Below are 20,011 nucleotides of genomic sequence, written 5' to 3'. Positions count from 1 at the left end.
CAGCCTTCATTTATCAGAGGGAATAACTACATAATCTCTGAAAATTCAAATCAGCTTTGAGAATCTCAAATTTGTTGTGGAAGGGAAGGCAATGTTTTTTATTTAGCACAGTTTTTAAAATCTCGTTTGGGGTAGAAACAGATAATATTAAAATATTGTGATTTTTTATTACTATTGTAATAGAAGGAAACAGTATTAGGTGATGTATGGGATTTAGAAGTTAGTTTTCTATGTTTTCTGCTTTGTGATTCTGTGAAAATCCTAGCTGCTTCTGTTGAGGACAAAGGATTTCTTGTTTTTAGGGTTCGGGTCTTATCTTGCTTCTCAGAACTATGTAAGGTAAAATATGTTTCAGAATTTCTCTCTCAATCTAAAGAAACCAGATCAGCAATTTATGTACAGTAATGTAATCTTTCTTGCAATGCAGAAGACATTTAAGTTCTCCTCTTTCAAGGTTATTTTGCTCCTAGTTTGATACGAAGACTAAGTGGAATCAGCACAAATACTGTCAGAACTTTTACTTGGTCAGAGCTTGGAAAAACCAAAATATTATTAAAAAGGAATAGTTATATAATATAAGTAGCTGTGTATTTGAAAATTGGAAGAAACATTTTCATAAACATTTATAACTTGTGCTTTGTGTGTGGCTTTGTATACATAATGTAATACTGTGTAGCAAAATGCTGGATTTTGTTTATGTTGCTAGATCTGTAGTTTTTGGTATTGAACTTATTTAGGTGTTTTATATCACCCTCATTTTTACACATCCCTTACAAAGGATTCTTTGCACCTGAACTGGGAATGTTAACAGGGATTTGTTCATTGACCAAAGATAGGGATGGAAGAACCAAACCACTTGTGGACTGCAAGGCTTATAAAAATTGGCTGCTGGATTACTTTTTGAAGAGTTTGACATACTTACTTACTCTTTTGGCACTGTTAGAAAATAATTCGTTTGAGAACGCTTCAGGTTAATTGTGTTCATCCTTAACAAACAATCAGGCTTGTAGTTATGTTCATCAGAAAACAAAGAATATTTGCTAATAAAAATCGAGCTGCAGTGACCTATCAGGCAAATTGCTTCCCAAATTAAACCTGTAATAACCCTTTAAAGGCATCTGCACTTAAACAGCAGTGGATTTGCGTTACATTTCATGGTTTTAATGTTCTGAGGAGAACTCAGATTCTTTCTGCTCTTTTGGTACTTGTCACCAAATAACTGCTTTTCTAGATGAACAGAATCTTACTGTACATTAAAATTCATGGTCAAAAATGAGCTCTTATGGTGTCTCCTTAAATAGGCATTTTTGGCCCATATATCAAAATAAGTGTTTTGTTTTATTTCTCTGTATTTTGTGAATTTGACTGGAGACCTTCCCTGGACAGACTAATCTCTCTAAATGGTCAGGGTTTGAATATGTTTTCAGGGGAAGCACATAAAGTCAGGGTCTTGCAAGGTAGTTTTGTTTCTTTGATTATAAAGAGTGCTTAAAGAAACCACGTGTCTTCATAAGTAACTTCATGGATCATAAAAGGTATCAAGAATAGTTGTCTGAACCATATGCTTCATGTGACACATTTCAGTGTAAGTCGCTGGTTTTTTTTGAAAAATATTAATCTGTCATCATAAAGTTTTGTACTGAAAAAGTTTCCTCTCAATAACTTGAACACTCATGTTGGAAACTTTTCCAGTACTTTTGTGTAACTGTATCATATTAAAGAACTGGAATGGTTTCCAGAACTTTCCAAAGCCTTTCAGATTCTTTATTGATAAACATGTTAATAATCTAATTTAAACATGTTAATAATCTAACCTTAAACGCTTCCCATTTTAAACTCCTTTTTGACTTGTAGTCTAATATTTTTTCATTCTTTTTGTTCCTTTCAATCCTACTATGGATAGTCTTTGTCAAGAACTGATGAAAATATTGTTAAAGAATTGCCTCTGAGTTGAATTTGAGAAAACGAATTGGTCTGGGAAAAAAAAAAAACCAACAACCTGGATCATTTTCTAAAAACTAGGACTGGAAAAATGGCATAGTTTACATATCTTGACTTAGTTTTATTAAAAGTCTTCTGTATTCTCCAACAGTTTGATGTTAGTTTTTAGGAGGTGTAGATTGGATTGACAGATATTTATGCCCCACAAATGAACGTAGACATATTTACAAAGAAATAGTAAACTTTCTTGCATGAAAATGCTTGAATTTCAATTTATTTACTGCCTAGCTACTAGGATTTCAAACAGCCATCAAACTCAGCAGGTGGTAAAGATAGTACATTGGACTAGGGTTCAAAAGAAGAAGATATGAAGACAAAAGCATAATATAGGAGAAGTCATTCCTGCTCTGATAATTCAGGAGCCCGTAAAAAAGACTTTTGAGAGACAGACTGATATTCCAGGCTTTGTAACTATGGTTGTTTAGCTATTTGTTGTGATTAAATAATTAAATCCTTTCCTATTTGCCAGTGGGTTTTGGCAGCTGCATACGTACTTTTTACTTGTCAGATAGAAAGGGTAAACAATTTTTGGCATGTATGTTATTCACTAGATACTAATTTTATTTATTTTGTAATATATTTTTGTAGATAAATGATAAGGTATTTTCCCATTTGGTTAACAGGACATTTTGAAAAGGAAAATAATGAACAAACAATAGAAAAGTCACAGCTGGTACTGATGTCTGTTCATCCAGTGTGTGCTCTTCCCTGTAGGAAGGCATGGATATGCATGTAAACATCAATTACTAGTGGACACTAAGTATAAAAAAATGGTGTTAGAACATTAAAGACGTGAAGATGGTTACAGTAAAATGCTTATATTATGGAAGTAGGACTGTTAGAGGGATGTTGTGCCATTTTTCCAGCCAGTGCTAAGTAGAACTAAACCTTCAGCTGTCCTTCAGAAAGTACCAAGCAAAGAGATGGAGATGGGTCAGAAAACCAAACCAAAATTATTGATAGAATGTCTTTTCTTAATTTCCAAATATACGTGAAGCTTTTAATGTAAGGCGCCTTCCCTCATGTGCATTCCACATTCTAGGAAGAGAGAATGAGATGCCACCTTGTAGAATTATTGATTTTTTTTCCTGCGAACTCAAATTTTGGCTAAAATTGGATTGATCTAAGACAGTAAAAACTCATAGCTTTTGGCTTTCTGCCAGCACTCATGTTAAAACATCTATGGAATTAATGATAGATTTCTTGTACAACTGTCCTTTTATATCTTGATTCGCTAGACTGAGTGTAGGAAGTAAGCGTCAGTGGCAAATAACAAAGCCTCTATTTCAAAGAGCTGCCACGTGCCTTACATATTTACAAATCATTATTGACTTGAATTGTTGAGTCAGGGAAACTTCTTTTCCTGCTGATGTATAACACAACATGGCTATGTGCAAAATCTGGAATAGTCTTTGTGTTCACACAGTTTCCTGTACTGACTGCTAAAGACCATAGAGATTGTACAGGGTTTTTTTTTTTCTTTTTTCGAGGAGTTATTCTATTATGTATTTTTGGATACCATGTTCCTTTGATGTTCCACAAATTTCATGAAGAATGCAAGACTAAGTAGAATATAAAAGCTACGTAGCTTTATTACAGTTTGACTTCAATAGCTGTTTTTTATTAACCCATTCACTAGAAAAACTGGTAATTTTTTTTTCACCTACATCATTGCTGCTTTCAGTGGTTAAATGATGTGGAGACAATGCACAAGGCACGACTAGGAAAATGAGGTTGTGCTTACTTTTTTGTAATTGCAGTATTTATACAGCACAAGCAAATAGACCTTTCCTGTGTCTACTCCTGCTTTATGGGTATCACAGTGTCAAATTGCATTTTGACTTAAGAAATATAGACAGAAAGTTCATGCTGAATGAGATAAAATTACCTTTATAAACTTTGGCTCCTTCTCATTGATATGCGAGTTTGTTCTGAAGTTTTGGAACTGATTTTAAGGTTCTAATTAGTCTCTAGAGAATTCATGTGAACAATAGATTGCTCATTAGTCTATCAACTTTCCATGAAACTAATTGGCTATTTCTCTGTCTAATGTGGAAACTGAAATGACATGTTAATTTGCCTTCCAGATGTTGCAACTGCCTGTCCAGATAAAAAGTCCATCTTAATGTATGTGACTTCGCTCTTTCAAGTCCTGCCCCAGCAAGTCACCATGGAAGCCATCAGGGAGGTGGAGATGTTGCCACGACACTCAAGGGTCACTAGAGAAGAGCACATAGAGGTACATGAACAGCATTTTTCACAAGAAGTGAGTTTCACTTTTCTGCTTTCATCTTGCTGCTCTAAAGTGGTTGTTTCCCTGCCTACCCCATGAGTTTGATGTCAAATGGCCAGTGGAAGCAAAAAAACCCATGGGCATAATGGACAAAGTCTCTTCACCCCAGGCAAGTCAGTTGTACTTGTCTGCATGTACTTTCATTCTGGTTTTTATCTCACACCAGACTGTTTTAAAAATTACTATTCAGCAAATAAGTGTTTTCAACTTCTCTTGTACAGCGTTGTGCATTTGGATTGTGGCAGGCCACCTCAAGAAAAAACAAAGAAATTTGGGGAGGCTTTGCATTTACAAGCATCTTTACCTTTTTAGAGAATAGCTGTTGACATTTCTCCATAGTCATGACACTTTTTGAATTTTTTAGCATTTTATTTACACTGACTTTCATTTTAAAATAATCTCTTCTCAGTTTACAGTTGTCCTCTCACAAAAGTTAACTAATACTTGGAATTAATTTATGGTTGCAATGTCAGTTTTGTTTTTTACTGATATCACCAGACAGCCTCTGCTGAAGTGTTTAGTACATTTTAGACCTAGTGTACTTGCCTGAATTTAATCTGTATGTTTGGTTTGGGATGCTCACTCTCTTTTAGAGTACTGAGCAGATATTGGCTCTGTTTATTCGAGATGTGACACAAGATCCCTTGCTTTTTGAGCCTCTGCTTGTAAATTATAAAGAAGCTTCACTTTGCATTGGTATTCTGCTGGTGTTGAGTCCTGACAGTTTGTTGCTTTTTGTAAGGGTGTCAGATTAAATGAGAGGTTTCCTTAATACCATTCTGTTCTGCCTGCTGAATACCAACACTGTCCTTGAAAAATGTAACTGGGGATGACCTTCCTGCTTCTTTTTCTTCAGTTACTCTTAAAACCAATACCTTACTTCTACAATCCATGCTCCTACCCATATGTCCATTCTAATTTATTCGTAGATCACAGTCAGTGTACCCCAGGGACCTTCGCCTTCTCCTAAACCACGGTTCAAAAGTTACGCATATGCACAAGCTGTGTATGTCACATCCCCTGACCAAAAAAGGAGGCAGGTTCCTCCACAGGTCTGTCAATATTGTAATTTTTTTAAGAGAGTTGTTTTTTTAAGCTTGTGCTTGGAGTGAAAGAGCTTGTGCATTTTGCTTCTACCTGATCTTAATGGCCTGCTTTTTCCATTATTTTTTTCTGTCGAGTGTTTACTGTTTCCTGTGTATTTTTGCATGGCTGACAATAGCTGTTGTGTTGATTGTAGGGGATGATTAACATTCAAACACCACTGTTTTAGAATCATAGATTTCTTTCTCTGTTCAGTCATTTTTGAAAATAGTACATACATTGCCTTTAAAAAGTATTAGAAGAACAAATCTAACATAAGCCATATTTGGCATCTATTATATTATTATTATTATTATTATTGGCCTCAGGTTTAGTTATAGAAAAAAAGAGCCATTGGCTTTCTCTTTCTTTTTCTACCTCTTCCTATTAAAGAAAATAGTAAGTGATGGCATTTCTTAGAAGGTTACTGTAGTTGGAAAAAAAGTTGAAACAAACATTAAATTTAACCCTGGATTGTTAGATTTCAGCAGTTGGTCATTTTTATCACAAATGGCATCTTGCTGGCACTGAGGTTAGGGGGTTATATTTGATTTTTACGTATTTATTTTATTTTATTTTATTTTTTCACTTTTAAATAGCTGTGGTAGTTTAATAAAACTTGTTTCAAGTAATCTTTATAATGAGAATTTCAGTAGTTGAATTTTTATAACTTCTGACAAGTACGAGACCCAAAGGTCATATTGTGTACTGCAATGTGCTTTACTTTTATTACTTTGGGGAAAAAAGATCTGTGTATATGTGGCGCTACAGTCTGAGTTTGCCTCTGGGTACTTAATTCTGTCTAACATCTAAAAATCTATTGCAAAATTATACTTTTATTCAACACCGTGTTTTCAAATCTACTCTTCAAGTGACAGGTATTTTATTGAATAACGACTTCTCTTAAACACTCCAGGACAGAAACCCTGTGCCTATAAGCATGAACCCTGCTCCATTATTTAACATCAAATGTGTTGCAGTGGTGATTCACACAGCTTTTAAACAAGGTGTTTAAAACTATTGTAATTGTTTTGTTCTCCTTAGACACTATACAGATATTTTAGAGTAATGGGAAGTTATTATATAGGATAGATTTTATTTTCTTCAGGCACTTTTTTGTGATCAGATGCAGGTTTTTTCAGCACCTCCACCATCAAGAGTAATGTATAAGTTGAAATAAATGAATTCATTTCTACAAAGCATGGTTGCTAAAATTTGCTAAAAAAATATAATTCCATTATTCAATCCTCATCTTGCACTCCAGTTTGCAGATCTCATCTTCCTGAATTTGGAAGATTTGTCTACTACAGTTGCATGCAATAACTAATAAAATAATATTATAATTCTACCAATTTGGCAGAATACCTGACCAGAATCTGGACAAAATTGTGCTACAGCCACAACAGATATTAACAAATGGAAAGCATTCACTTAAGGATCCTTTGGGAAAACCACCAGACAATCTCATTATAATCAAGATAAACTTGAATTGCAAATAATAGCAATTAATATGCCAATTCAATAAATTCAGTTCTTAGCCAGTGATTATTTTTTGCCTCCAGCCATGTATTTCTTGAAGAGCTGTCATCTACCTATTAAAACAAGTTTATAATTCATATAAAATAGAGATGGTAATTTTTTCTTCAGATACCTGGAGGAGTTATAACTTAGTAATCCCATCTATTTTAACTAAATGAAATAAATATTATTTCTTTTTCATTTCTTAGTAGCCTTTCAATTTTCTGCCAGCTGTATTATGATTTTTGGGTACCATTAAAAATACTGCAACTGCCTTAAGATTTTCAGTAAAATCTACTTCTCTAGGGGACTGCAAGAAAGAAATCAAGAGCAATTCAAGTATTTTTTTTTTTCTCTTCGATTTTGTAAATTTCAGAAAACTGACTCTCATTTCCGTCTAATTATCAAAGAAAAGTTTCATTAGATTTAGTTGATTTTGGTCTGCCAGTTTCCATGGTGCTGTCATGGAGAAGCAATTTTCACACAATATGTTGGTCTTCTGTTGAAATCATGGAATCATTCTTTCTCAATCTTTGCAAACTTTCATCTTCTAGGACTTGAATATTATAACTTCTGAAAAAAATAATAATAATTAAATAAGTCCTCTTTCCAAAGATTTTGATCATGATCCTGCAAATTTGACCAAATATGGCTTTGGATACGTCATATACTTGCTTCATACATCAGTTGTCAGAAATTGTAAGAGATATGAACTATGATTCTCGAGCTCCATACCGGCAAGAAGGAATAACATTGCCTTTCACACCATCATTTGTCAAAGTTCTTTCTCTTCTATCTTCTGCCCTTGTCTATTCTTTTACGTCACATTTCACTTCAGTTTCCCTATCTTCACTCTTCCTAGTAGCTTCACGACATGTGTGCCTTCAAATTCATCCTTCCATTCTGAATTCTTACTCTGTCACTCAGGAGGGTACTTGCAAGACCTAGTATTTCAGTTGTGCAAAGTGTGGCCAGACAAGTTTTGCTTTTTTTAACTGTGACCTTTCTCAAATTAAAAGATAGCCATTGCTCTGCAAACCTGTTCACTCAGTGCCTTCTTGTTTAGTCAGTGCTTCACCACTTCTGGTTGAATCAGTGAAGCATTTTCAAATGCCAGAGGTGAATGAATAGCAGTTTTTCTGCTAAAATTCAAGAAAAGTTTTCTTCCTTTATCTTGTTTAGTGAGAAAGTGCTCATAAACTCATTAAGATCTTGGGACGGGAATTCACTTCTCAAACCTGAACCCTTGAATTTCCTGAATGAACACTAAGAAAGGTCCAACAGAAAATATTTATGTTGACAGTTTTCAGATGGCAGTTACTGCTTGGCAATTACCGAAGGCTTGCCTGAATTTGTAGATCTGTATTTTGTCTTGATGTATTCTTTGTAATAACACTTCACTTACAAATAGCCAGCTTCACTTACAAATAAAATAGTCCTCAAGTTAATTTTCTGAGACATTTCAAAATTCTCATTTAAAACTACCCATTGTCTTCTGTTCATATTTATGAAAGCACTGGGGGTTGTGTTATTGATTTATCTCATTAAACACCTGACCAAGAAGGGTGCTGTGTTTCCTTCCCATTTTGGTTTATCAGAGCAGTTCCTAGTATTGGTCCCAGGCAAAACTCCTATCTCACTGTTTTCATTTTTATTTGCTACCTACTACCTCCACAGAACATAAAATATAGAACCTTAAATGGGTTTGAGGTAAAAAAAAGAAATTGTGAAACACTGAAGTACCTGGAAAAGAAACTTTTATGATACAGAATCATAGATCATTTCATTTGGAGAAAACACCTAAATACGAATCCAACTTACCCTAACACTGACAAATGTCATGTCTCTAAGCCCCTCATGTACAGGTCTTTTAAATTCCTTCAAGGATGGTGACTACCACTTCCCTAGACGGACTCTTCTGGTGCTTGATAACCCTTAGAGTGACAAATTTTTCCCAATATCCAATCTGAACTTCTTCTGGCACAACTTGAAGCCATTTCCTCCTCTTCTATTACTTGTTACGTGGTAGAAGAGACCAAACCCCACCTCACTACAAAGTCTTTTCAAGTAGTTCTAGAGAGCAATAAGGTCCCCAAGGTCTCCCCTGAGCCCCCTTTTCTCCAGGATGAACACTCCCAGCTCCCTCAGCTGCTCCTCATCACACTTGTGCTCCAGACCTTTCTCCAGCTTCGTTGCCCTTCTCTGGCCTCGCTCCAGCCCCTCGATGTCTTTCTTGTAGTGAGGGGCCCAAAAATCAAACACAGGATTTGAGGTGTGGCCTCACCAGTGCTGAGTACAGAGGTACAATCCCTGCCCCTGGCCATGGTATTGCTGATCCAGGCCAGGTGCCATTGGCCTTTGACCCCTGGGCACACCTGGCTCATGTTCAGCTGCTGTTGACCAGCACCCCGAGGTCCTTTTCTTCTGGGCAGCTTTCCAGCCCCCCTGTCCCAAGCCCGAAGATTTTCCTGGGGTTGCTGTGATCCAGGTGCAGAACTCTGCACTTTGCCTTGTTGAACCTCGTGCAATTGGCCCATCAATCCAGCCTGTCCAGATCCCTCTGCAGGGCCTTCCACCCTCCAACAGATCAATGCTCTAACCCAACTTGCTGCCACCTGCAAACTGAGTGAGGGTGACCTCTATTCCTGTTGGAAAAACAGTGCTGAAAATATAAGCACTGAAAAAATGGGGATGAACAAAATCTATGTATATTTTCAGCCTCGTACTTCTGTAAATAAGCTTTCGACAGGTCCTGTCTGAAAGGTGAGTCTGTTAGTTTGGCTGCCTTAAATTATTTGTTATTTGAAATCAAACCCATTGATCTCTAAACTTGTAGACTTTTTTTCTTTTGGCAGGAGATATATTTTCTTCATTCCATGTTATATGAAACACAGTTTGTGTGCAGAATTACTCTTTAACATTTAAACTGACAAGCTTCAGTATATTTGAATTGAAATAATTTGAGATGAAGCAGTGGTAAATGGGGACAGTATTCACTGGCACACAATGATTTGATTTGGGTCCTAAGCATTAGAGGCTTCACCTCAGCCTTCAACCTTGTCATTATTAGTTTGTGAGAAATTCCTAACCATCCAGTCATTACTCTTGTTTTACAGAAGTTTTGTAATGCAGCTTTGCTTGTGTCTTCTGGGTGTTTTTATTTAGATTTTACAGAGTTTCTGTGTGGGACTTTGTCAGTCAGTTCATAACTAAAATAATTAACTTGAAAAGTCACTAAAAGCTCCCTATAAAATTAAGTTGAATTTATTCACCCAGCACAGAATCCTTCTGACAGTCTTGCCCTTGAGAATGGTGGTTTTCTAGACCCTGAATTTGCCACACTCTTGGTCTTCTGCCAGCAATTTAACTTCTTTAAACCTGCTGTGAGACCTCCTTTCTGGGACCCTTCAGGGTTCGTCTGTGCCACAGAATTTAGTGGTACAGCATCGCAGGATTGTTTCATTGCTTTCCTTTGAACTAAACCAGATCTTTCTTTTACCTAGAAGCTGTGATCTAAATACTGTCCTGTTTACCTTATGGTAAAGTCCTCTTTTGGAGAGGCATCAGAAGACAGTTAAGTACAACCAAATAGAAGTTTAGTTCCAACTTTTTGGTAATATTTCTAATGTAAGATACTTAACACAGAAAATATCTCATTGTGTCAGCATTGGGGGGAATTTATGGCAGAATTTAAAGTAGAATTTGGAAAACTTCAGAAATACTGAATTATCTGCACATTTAATCATCAGATCATGATGGATATAATTTGGGCAACAAGTATAATGATAGTCCCACGTGTTAGCTTAGGTGTTCTCATTTAAATAGAATCTTGCTCTGTTTGGAAAGCTAGGATCTGTTTCTTTAGAGCTAAGTGAAATCCCTAGGATTCAGACTAAGTATAATATAATAGCAAAATCTGCCACCAGAGGTCAGAACCAGGAAATGCAGAGATGGAAAAAATCAAGCTAAGTGCAAGTCTTCTGGAATTCTTAGGGAGCTCTCCTGAATGCCATGTCTTCAAGGAACAGTTTGAAAAATGATGAAGCAAACATTTTCAAGTGTGTTTATATATTTTACATTTTCAATAACAGTCTGGAAAATTGATGGCTTCTTGTCTGAGCCTGGAGGTCTGTCAAGATGGCAGTTGTTTCCTGTCACTGCTTTGTGTGTAGACCCCAGCAGCAATTCTAACTCGTTTTTTGTGGGGTTTTTTTCTTTTTTTTTTTTGTTTGAATGTTTACTTTAGATTCTTTTTCAAGAGTTTTTGTTGTCAGAAATATTAGTACTCACATGTGTAAGCAATAACTTGTAGCGGATCTAGTTTTCAATATATCAGAGTTTTCAGTCTACTTTATTTCACATGCTCACTCATTTGATTTCCCCCACAGCTGAGCTCATGAGGTCTCAACTTCCCTGCCAGGACAGAGAGGCTGCTGCTGCCATCAGCTTGAGCTCTGCCACTGCTTTACATTTACAGATATTGGACATCACTGACCAAAATTCTTAGGCATCACCTGCTACTTGTCTCCACATATCTCTCTGTTGAACAGGACACAAGCAAGTGCTATGAGGCAGCATCAGGGGAAGTTCAGAGTGGACATGAGGAAAGGGCTCTTCAATGAGAGGATTGCCAGTGAGTGGAACCTGCTTCCCAGTGAAGTGGTCATGGCACCAAGCCTGTAAGAGTTCAAGAAGAGTCTGTATGTTGGTCTTAGTCATATGATTTAGTTTTAGGTTGTCCTGTCAGGAGCAGGGAGATGGAATCAATCCATCCCAATTTGACATATTCTTTAATTCTCTGATCTACAGGATTTTTTCTTACTTCCAGGATCTTCTAGTCAGCACCTTTTCCACCTTATTTCCAAATCCCATTCTCTTCCCCGACATGAAATCTTTTTAGGATGCTTCTTTTCATCAGCAGGTGGTTTTTGCATAATCATGAGACGGCATTTTTCCCAGTGTAAACAGTCTATGGGCAGAAGCACAATTCATGATCAGCCTCACCAGGAGTGCTTCTGTCTTCTGCCTCTTCAATAATGGCAGGATTTAGAGCATGCTAAATCATGTCTAGACCATTTTTTAGCAAAACTTACAACCAGTCCCAGCTGCTTGTAGGTGGCAGGTAGCAGGAATCAGCCCAGGAGCTCAGAAATGCAATTTCAGGCTTTCAGCTTCCTCTGCTCCACAGACCTATGCAGTTATCTAATCCCTGTACAAGTTCCTGTTCACATTCACTAATGAAGGTGGGGATTTTTTCCACCTCTAATGGGTAATGACAATTCGTGAGTTTGTCATAAAAAGCAATTACTTACTGACTTTCCCATCCCTTTTTAACTTTCATTCTTAATTGACCTTAAAAAACATGAGAGAAACCTTTATTTTTATGTAAGACCTTTTCAACCCTAATTTTTTACTCAAAAATAGCTGTAAAACTTGTTTAAACAAAGGGACACTGGAAATGTAATGTGGAATTTCCCATGTGAACTATTAGTGTGTTCCTTGCTGAGTGATAAGAAAGGGTAATATGTTATTCAGAAAGTAAAAATTCCTAGATAAAATATAACTTTATCTGCTGTATATTCAGATTGAATCCAGTAACTCTGAATAAATTGATAATGTCATAACCATGAGTGTACCTGTAACTGGCTGGAAATATTTAAGAACAAAACCATTTTCTAATAGGTGAACTTGATTTGCATTACTTTTAAAGTGTAAGGTTTCTGTAACTTTTTTTTTCCTATTAGAAACATGGAAATGTTATACCAGTCATTCCCTGATTACATTATTGGTGTATGTATTTTTGAACAGACAACTGTACATACCTTCAATAACACACTTTTACCTTGACTATTTTTTTCTTACAGGTTATTTTAGATGCTTTTAACTAGCTTCAGTGCTATTTTAAGTTCCATCGGTATTTTTTTGAAAAGCACTCTTACCAAGAGTTTCTTTTTTTCAAAGTTGAACAGTAATATAGCTGCTTCCTTTTTCAAAAAGTCTATTATAAAAGTTCTAAACTGTACTTGAAATCTGGTCTTGCCAAAATTAAAACCTTGTTAATATGAGTGAGAGGATTCACTTAAAAAAAAATCACTGAATTTTGCCGTTTCGAGTATTTTTGCCTCTCTTGAAAGAAACTTGTTTTCTTGGTTGTTAAATAGCCTACTGTTCAAGGCCTACAAAAAATATGAAATAAAATATAAAGGATATATAATATTTTAAAATGTTCTTTTAAGTAATTTTGTGCCACTGAGTCTCTTGAACATAAAGTATGTGTATGGTATGTTAAAGATGGATGTAGATACAGCAAAGAATGACACATATTCCTTCAACGTGAACTTTTTTTTTTTTTTTTAAATATCCATAATATGTTACTGAGTAAATTTTAATCCCCCTTCTGGCCTGTAGAATTTAGGCAACAGTGCAGAATTGCTTGTATCAGCAGTGGATTTGATGCAAAGGAAGGGCTAGATAAAATGTAGCACACAATGTTAATGAAAATCCTTACTGGTAAATAGACTGGTGTTCATTTTTTTCTTAATCTGAGAACAGAAATTGAAGTAATTTGAGGATTTGTACCATTTGAAGTCATTATGCATCCCCATTTCAAACACTTCAGAAAGGCCTTTCACTTTATGCACACAAAAAAAGTGAATTTAGTCTGAGATTGAGAAAGCAAGCAATTCACTCTTAGCACTCTTTCACTACACCTATTAAAACCTCTGAAATGCAAATAAAAATTTGATATAGAACTCACGTCTTTTGAAAAACTTCTCAAATCAACAGGACAGTTTAGCATGCAAAAGCAATTTAAAGTATTTGTCTAGAGATAATATTATAGCATCATTCTGAACAGTGTTATTGTTAGAATTTTCCTCATCTCTGTATAACAGGTGAATTTCTCAATAGTATGATGAAATTTTGCTTTGTAATTTTAGATAGTATTACTTTATTTTAAATCTTAGTTTATTAAGAATTTTTATTACTAAATAATTTATCTGGATTTGACATTAATAAATTAAAAAGACAGCAAAGATGAGATTGTCTGCTTCATATGCTAATCTAATAATATTTTTTTGTGTCCAGATGAGAATTATTACTAATGCCAGAAAAAAAAAAAAAGCAAAACCCTAAAGAAATCCTGCATGTTGATGTCACAGCAACAGCTTTTTTTCTTCATGTGCTCAGGAATAGGAGAGAAAGTTTAGTTTAGAGCCTCAGCTTTCTCAGTGGTTTTGCTGGGCCTCATCAACGAGGGAAGCTTCCTTGGCCCCTGTAGTTTCATCTTATCTTTCTTTGTCTTTACGTGCAGTGTGACAGGATACATTCCCTTTAACATATAATAGCTTCCAGAGGATTACCTGAAGTGTTGGTTAAACATACATGAAAATGATGAAAACTTTAAGGATTGCATTTTCCAATTAAAACTCCTTGAGTTTTAATTACACTACTTTTATATAATTTGTCTTGATTTCCTGTCCGGCCTTACACCATCACATGGTTGAGTTCTATTCAGCTAAAATAAAACAGAAGAGGGTTTTTAATTAAGATAGCTTCAAATAATGTGTGCAGGGTATGCATTGTGCCCCTAAAATGCCTGTGCCCAAGTGTAGCTGTAACTTTTAGGAAATAGCTTCATGCTTTACTCTAGTAGAAAGTGTTAAGACTTCTGTGGAGAAAACCTTTGTGCCCCCAGGTGCATATAGTACTCTATATGGTAAAATCTAAAATATTTTTGGTGTGTGACAAATGGTTCTATTGATTTTGAGAAGTGAATGAACAGTTAATTGCCCACTCCCCTGCAGAGCCAGTGAGTCTTTCTGCTTCCTGAATGTCCTTTTGCCCAAATCATTGTTTTGTGAGATAGTAGGTAACCTTTTTGTTGTTGTTGTTTCTATTGTTTTCAACAATGCTATTAGAGTTGTATGTTTTCAGGGTCTGTAGGAAATGTTGTGTATTGTTTGTTAGTTCACATTTGTATGGCAGGGAGGTCTGCATGTTTACCTGAAGCAGTGACCTTTGCAGAGTCCGGATTGCGTATTTCTACTGTCGTGAAAGTCCTGGTTTCTTTATTTCCCCTACTGATTTGGATGCAATAGAAGCTGTGAATTGTAATGCTTGTATAGAAGACTCTCCTTCTAAGATACTGCAACGTGTACTTTTTAGTTTTGGTCTGCATGTACGGACTTCAGATCCAAGTATAGAAAAGAAAATATTCCTAGATTTTCCATGTTTATTTCCTACAGCAAAGACATCTCTCTCTATATACAGTAGTATTAAGGAATTTTGCTTTATAGTTTCGTAAGATTTATAAGTGTTCTAAGCAATATTATTATATACAGGTATGTTAGTATTATTGCACAGTCTGCATTAATAATACAGGCTGTGGTCATCAGTGAGCTAAAGCAAAAAGGAGGAAGAAATAATACCTTTTAAAAGAAAAATATTTTTGGGGTGGAGGGTAACAAAAAAATTTTTAAATGATCAAGCTTTATTTAGAAATTCCAGTCCTGAAAGCATAATAACACATAGCAAAAATAAGAACTTCAAAAATAGAAAGATTGTATGGAACAACATGGTGTTTGGACAGAAAGCATTTGTTTTGTTAGAATTTAGTTAACTGTAGCAAAGGAATAATAGATTTATTTTGATTGAATAAATAATTCTTAGAAATGAAAAAAGGAAATTTCAGATTCTTGATAGTGGTGTCATTAGAGCTGAAACAGTAGTTTAAATAAACTGTGGATGATGTAGTGAGGCATCAAACTTTAAAAAACAGATGTGTGTTTTAAAAGAGTACAAAATGGAATTTTCCAAAAATTATTACTTGAAAGTTTTTACTTGAAAACAGTAGCAATCTGTTGTGGAATTAGTTCTGAGGGCTGTTTGCAAGTCATTTGGAAAATATTTTGAAAGAAAAAAAAAAAAAAAAGTGTTTACCTCCTAAGCATGAATAAGAAAATAATAAAAATCTGGTTTGACTTAAAGCATAGCTCCCATTAATACATGTTGAATTGTTATGTGTGTTTAGAGGAAGTCGAAACCACAAGAAGTGGAGACAGGCAGAAATATGATATGCAGGTTTTTTGTTTGATGTTCATATAGGCAGTCTTCCATGTTTATATTTTCCTACCTCCTTTATTTCTGCTGTAATCTTTCCAGATTTGTTTCTCTCTTTGGTATTTGCATCCTAGCTAATATAACAATATTTTTCAGCTTCTACCAAATGTGCTTTTTATCTTCATTTGAACAAAATTACAATTGACTTATGAACTGTTGGTCCAGTATATTGTTTGTGTCAGCTTCTGAATTGCCAATTCTTGCATACTACAGTTGATACTTCTTCACTCTAGAAAGATATAAAACATTTTCCTAACTTCCTTTTGAGAGAAGGTCTTCTGTCTGTTAGTTTGAAGTGGTTTGTGCTGTATTTGGTGGAGAACACATATCAATTTCAGTTCAATATATTTTTGCAAAAATAAGGCTGGTCTAGTATTGATTTTTCTCTGTTTTTTATTCTAATACTTTGCTTCTGGAGTAATAACAAAAGAATTTTAAAAATAATTCTGTTGTCTGTCAGAAACAAACAAAAAACACAAACCAGAAAAGGGAGGAGGAGGTGAGGGACAGGGGGGGAGAGAGAGCAGAGATAAGGAGCTTAAAAGATTCCTTTATAAAATAAATAAAAAAAAAAGAATCATGCATACACTGATTGTGTCAGAGAGAGCAGCAGCTTCAGATGCAAGTCAAAGACCATCAGTGAGATGAGGGGAGGATGAAATGAAAAAGGCATTGACTGACTGTTACAGGATTAATAAAGGTGGCATGTTCACTGTGTGCATCCCAAGCTGCTTTGTTGTTTGTGCTGAGGTGTTTTTCTGTTCAGCACAGCCTGTTTCATACGCTTAACAAATGACCTTCATTGTTGAGGTGTTAGACATGTAAAAAGAGAGTGACACTTTTGTTATTAATTTTGGTTTCTATATTCACTGAGAACTTTTGGTTTTTTTAGTGTAGTGTTTTAGGGCAAGTGTAATGTTCCTGTACTCAGTTCACTAGGGATAACTTGCTTTGAATTTAATAGTAGGATCAAAAAACAAAGGTTCTACAACATTGTTTCCATTCTAAAAGATACTGAGGTATGATAACAATAAATGACTACGTGGTTTGCATGGGTTTTCCCCTTGAATTGCGTTTGCAAAATGAATAAGAAAGCATAATTCCACAGTACATTATGTGTTGTATGTTACTCCAGCCCCTCAATGTCGTTATGTTCAGTATGATTACCTTTTTAAAAGTGTCCTCTAGTCCATTTATAATTGACCACTCCTTTCCAGAGTACATTCCATTTCTGTCCTATACCTTTGGTCTTAAAAATTACCTTATTTCTCGGAGCTCTTTATTTCTATTCACACTCTTAATCACAGTGCTCTTGTATCTTCTCTACATCACCAAGGAAATGCTTTCTCTGTTATGCTGTGCCATCTTTTGCTGCTTCTAGTTTTTCCCTGGTTCTCCTGGCTCTTTTAAATTCAGTCTCAAAATCACTCTCTTCTGCAGCGATGGCTTGAACTAAGTTTTAACTCATTCATGTTCAGCCTCCTAATTTTCCCATTTTTAACATCTCCTTTCACTCTTTAGCCTTGTTCCTGGCTTTTTTTTTTTTTTTTCTTTCTGTCCATATACATGATGGATACTGCAATGAATATGCTATCTAATACCTGCAGCTTAGAGTCATGCATTACATTTTAGTGAATATGGGTACATTTCTATATCATATGGGGAAGGATAATATTGCTTGGCAAAATTTAACCTGTAAGGCACCTGTAATTCTTTTCTGCTACATAAGCAATATCAGGAAAAAGTATTTGATAAAATATTTGGAGATTCTGTTTCAACATTCTGGTAATCATTTTAAGAGCAAAAATAGCTAATTTTTATATATATAAGAATGTACTATGAATAAATAAATAAATCCCAATAGGTGTGAAATTCTAGAAGTAAGAAATTGCTTTTTGCTAGATCTCAACTAGCAAAGGAAAGTGGAAAAGGGAATATGAAAACAAATATTGAGAAAGAAAGTAAAGATAGATAAGAATATGACTTCAAAACAGTACATTTATAATGTATTTTTTAAACTGACAATTTCAGAATTACTAGTGTCTATTAGGAATTTAGTAGCTACAAAGCTACGTATTAGTTGTACATTGTCTCTATAATTAGAATTTAGAATCTTGTAACTCACTGTTTCATGCCCACCTCATTAGTAATTGTATCTAACTACATCTGAGTAGTCTCACTTACTCTCCACTGATTCGTGGCTCAGAAATTTCCTGAGCTGGAGATGGCATCTTTATATTTAAAAGTCCTCAGTGGATTTTTATCCTGTTCTTCTATCCAGTTGCTGCTCTCTGTAAGCATTTAGGAAAGTTTTCTACATAGGTTTCAGTATTCTAGAAGGACTTCTTGGTAGTTCTTATTTTTATCTTTTGGAAATACTTTAATATTTTCTGTATTAATACCCAATTTATAAACCTGAAGCTCTGCATTCAGAAGAGGAGAAAAACCCCATTGTGAGATGATTGGTTATCATTTTGACTGATTCTCAGCTTTTGATTTATTATTCAGAACATGTAGCTACAAGCAAGGTAGTTACACTACAGAATTATAAAAAAACCCAAAACATTAAATCACGTGAACCTCTTCTGTAACAACCTTTTGGTTAGTGTTTAATTTGAAATTGCAAATATATTCATTGCAGTGGTTTCCATTGAAGAAGGAGAGCCTCTTTAATAGAAACTGAAATACATTTTGAGAGAGTTTAAATACAATATGGATAAACCGTGTAAGAGCCATGAATGGGATATTCAGCCTATTCAAGCAAATTTCACTATCTAAGATTTTAGATGACTTTGCAAAACCACATATTTTAATAATTCCTTCCAACTCTAATAGCACATAATGTTGAATACTCTGAAATCTCCAGGACCTCAACCTCAACTTCGCAGAAACTGATTAGTATGTCCACTAATTGGCTCTTGCCCCAGAATCTTTATTTCTCAAAAGAAAAAAATTATCCTAGAGATGTATCTCATTGTAGTTAATTGCTGTGGCTGTTGATGCTTTCAAAGGCATTTTGATATTGCACTATGTTAATATATAAAAAGAGTTTTGAATTGAAATATTTTTATTGAGAAGACTGGAGGGTCTTTTATGCACCGGGATAGCACAGATTTTGCTGACAGCAGTAGCAGAAGAGAGAGAGACTAGGAAAAAAGAACAGAAGTAACAACAACTGAATGGGATGATAGAAAGAGAAGGCTACTTTTTCTTCCTGGATGAGAGAGCCATATATATACATTTTCATAGTTTTTTGAACTATAAAGCTGTAGAATTCACAATGAAGTATATATGGAAAAAAAAAAGCTTAATTTTTTTTTCACTTTTTACTCTTGGCCCGCATTTCTGTAATCTTAATCTTGAAGTCTCCATTTGTATTTAGCAGGATACCTTTTCATGTTTGTTTCTTGATTTGTCTGTTGCCAGAGAGAAAAAGGGTGCAGTCTACATTTCTATCTCAATCTCCTGTATGACATGCTAAAGAAATAATTGAATACATTTTCGGACAATCCATTTGCATTTCTGTTGGCTAAGAAATAATTTACCTCTTTCTGTTTAAGTTTTCTGTTTATACATTCAGTAGTTTTTCTCCATGTGGAGATTGTGAGAATACAATTTAGAACATAGAACATTTCATAGAATGGTTTAAGCTAGAAGAGACACTGAAGATCTCTAAAGACTTTTAAAATTTCTTTCTCAGAGCAGTCTGCTTCAAAGTGGATGTTATTTTAGTCCTAACTACATTTAGAATTTGCATCTTAAAAATGAAAATTAAGTAAAAATGACCATTATCTATTCAATCTTGAATATTTCTCCTGCTACTGAATTATACTGTGACCACAACTCAAATTTTAGGTGGTATGATCACCACTAGTGGGTAAAATTACCTTTTCCTTTTTTGTGTGTGTGTATGTGACAGTATAAAACACTATGGAAATTTCTCAAATAATCTGAATTTGCTGGTTGGGAGTTACCTTTTTGGTAGCACTACTGGGG

The 20,011-nt window shown here is 35.0% G+C and overlaps 1 protein-coding gene across 8 annotated transcripts in view; it reads left to right on the top strand.

Moving 5' to 3' along the window:
- Positions 1 to 20,011, top strand: part of DMD (dystrophin) — a 1,178,400-nt gene that overhangs the window by 425,669 nt on the left and 732,720 nt on the right. For 6 of the 8 annotated variants that reach the window (XM_010394528.4, XM_019282745.3, XM_039551931.1 and 3 more), the window contains exons 8-9: positions 4,089 to 4,267; positions 5,224 to 5,346. In XM_010394528.4, coding sequence (XP_010392830.2) covers positions 4,089 to 4,267; positions 5,224 to 5,346 — 302 coding nt within the window. The remainder of the gene's footprint in view (positions 1 to 4,088; positions 4,268 to 5,223; positions 5,347 to 20,011) is intronic. The other 2 variants (XM_010394533.4, XM_039551938.1) reach the window with 2 other exon arrangements.

Source organism: Corvus cornix, chromosome 1 (genome assembly GCF_000738735.6).
Source record: "Corvus cornix cornix isolate S_Up_H32 chromosome 1, ASM73873v5, whole genome shotgun sequence".
NCBI classification, from domain to species: domain Eukaryota; kingdom Metazoa; phylum Chordata; class Aves; order Passeriformes; family Corvidae; genus Corvus; species Corvus cornix.
The sequence above is the reverse complement of the archived record's forward strand: the minus strand, read 5'-3'. Positions and strand labels throughout refer to the sequence as shown.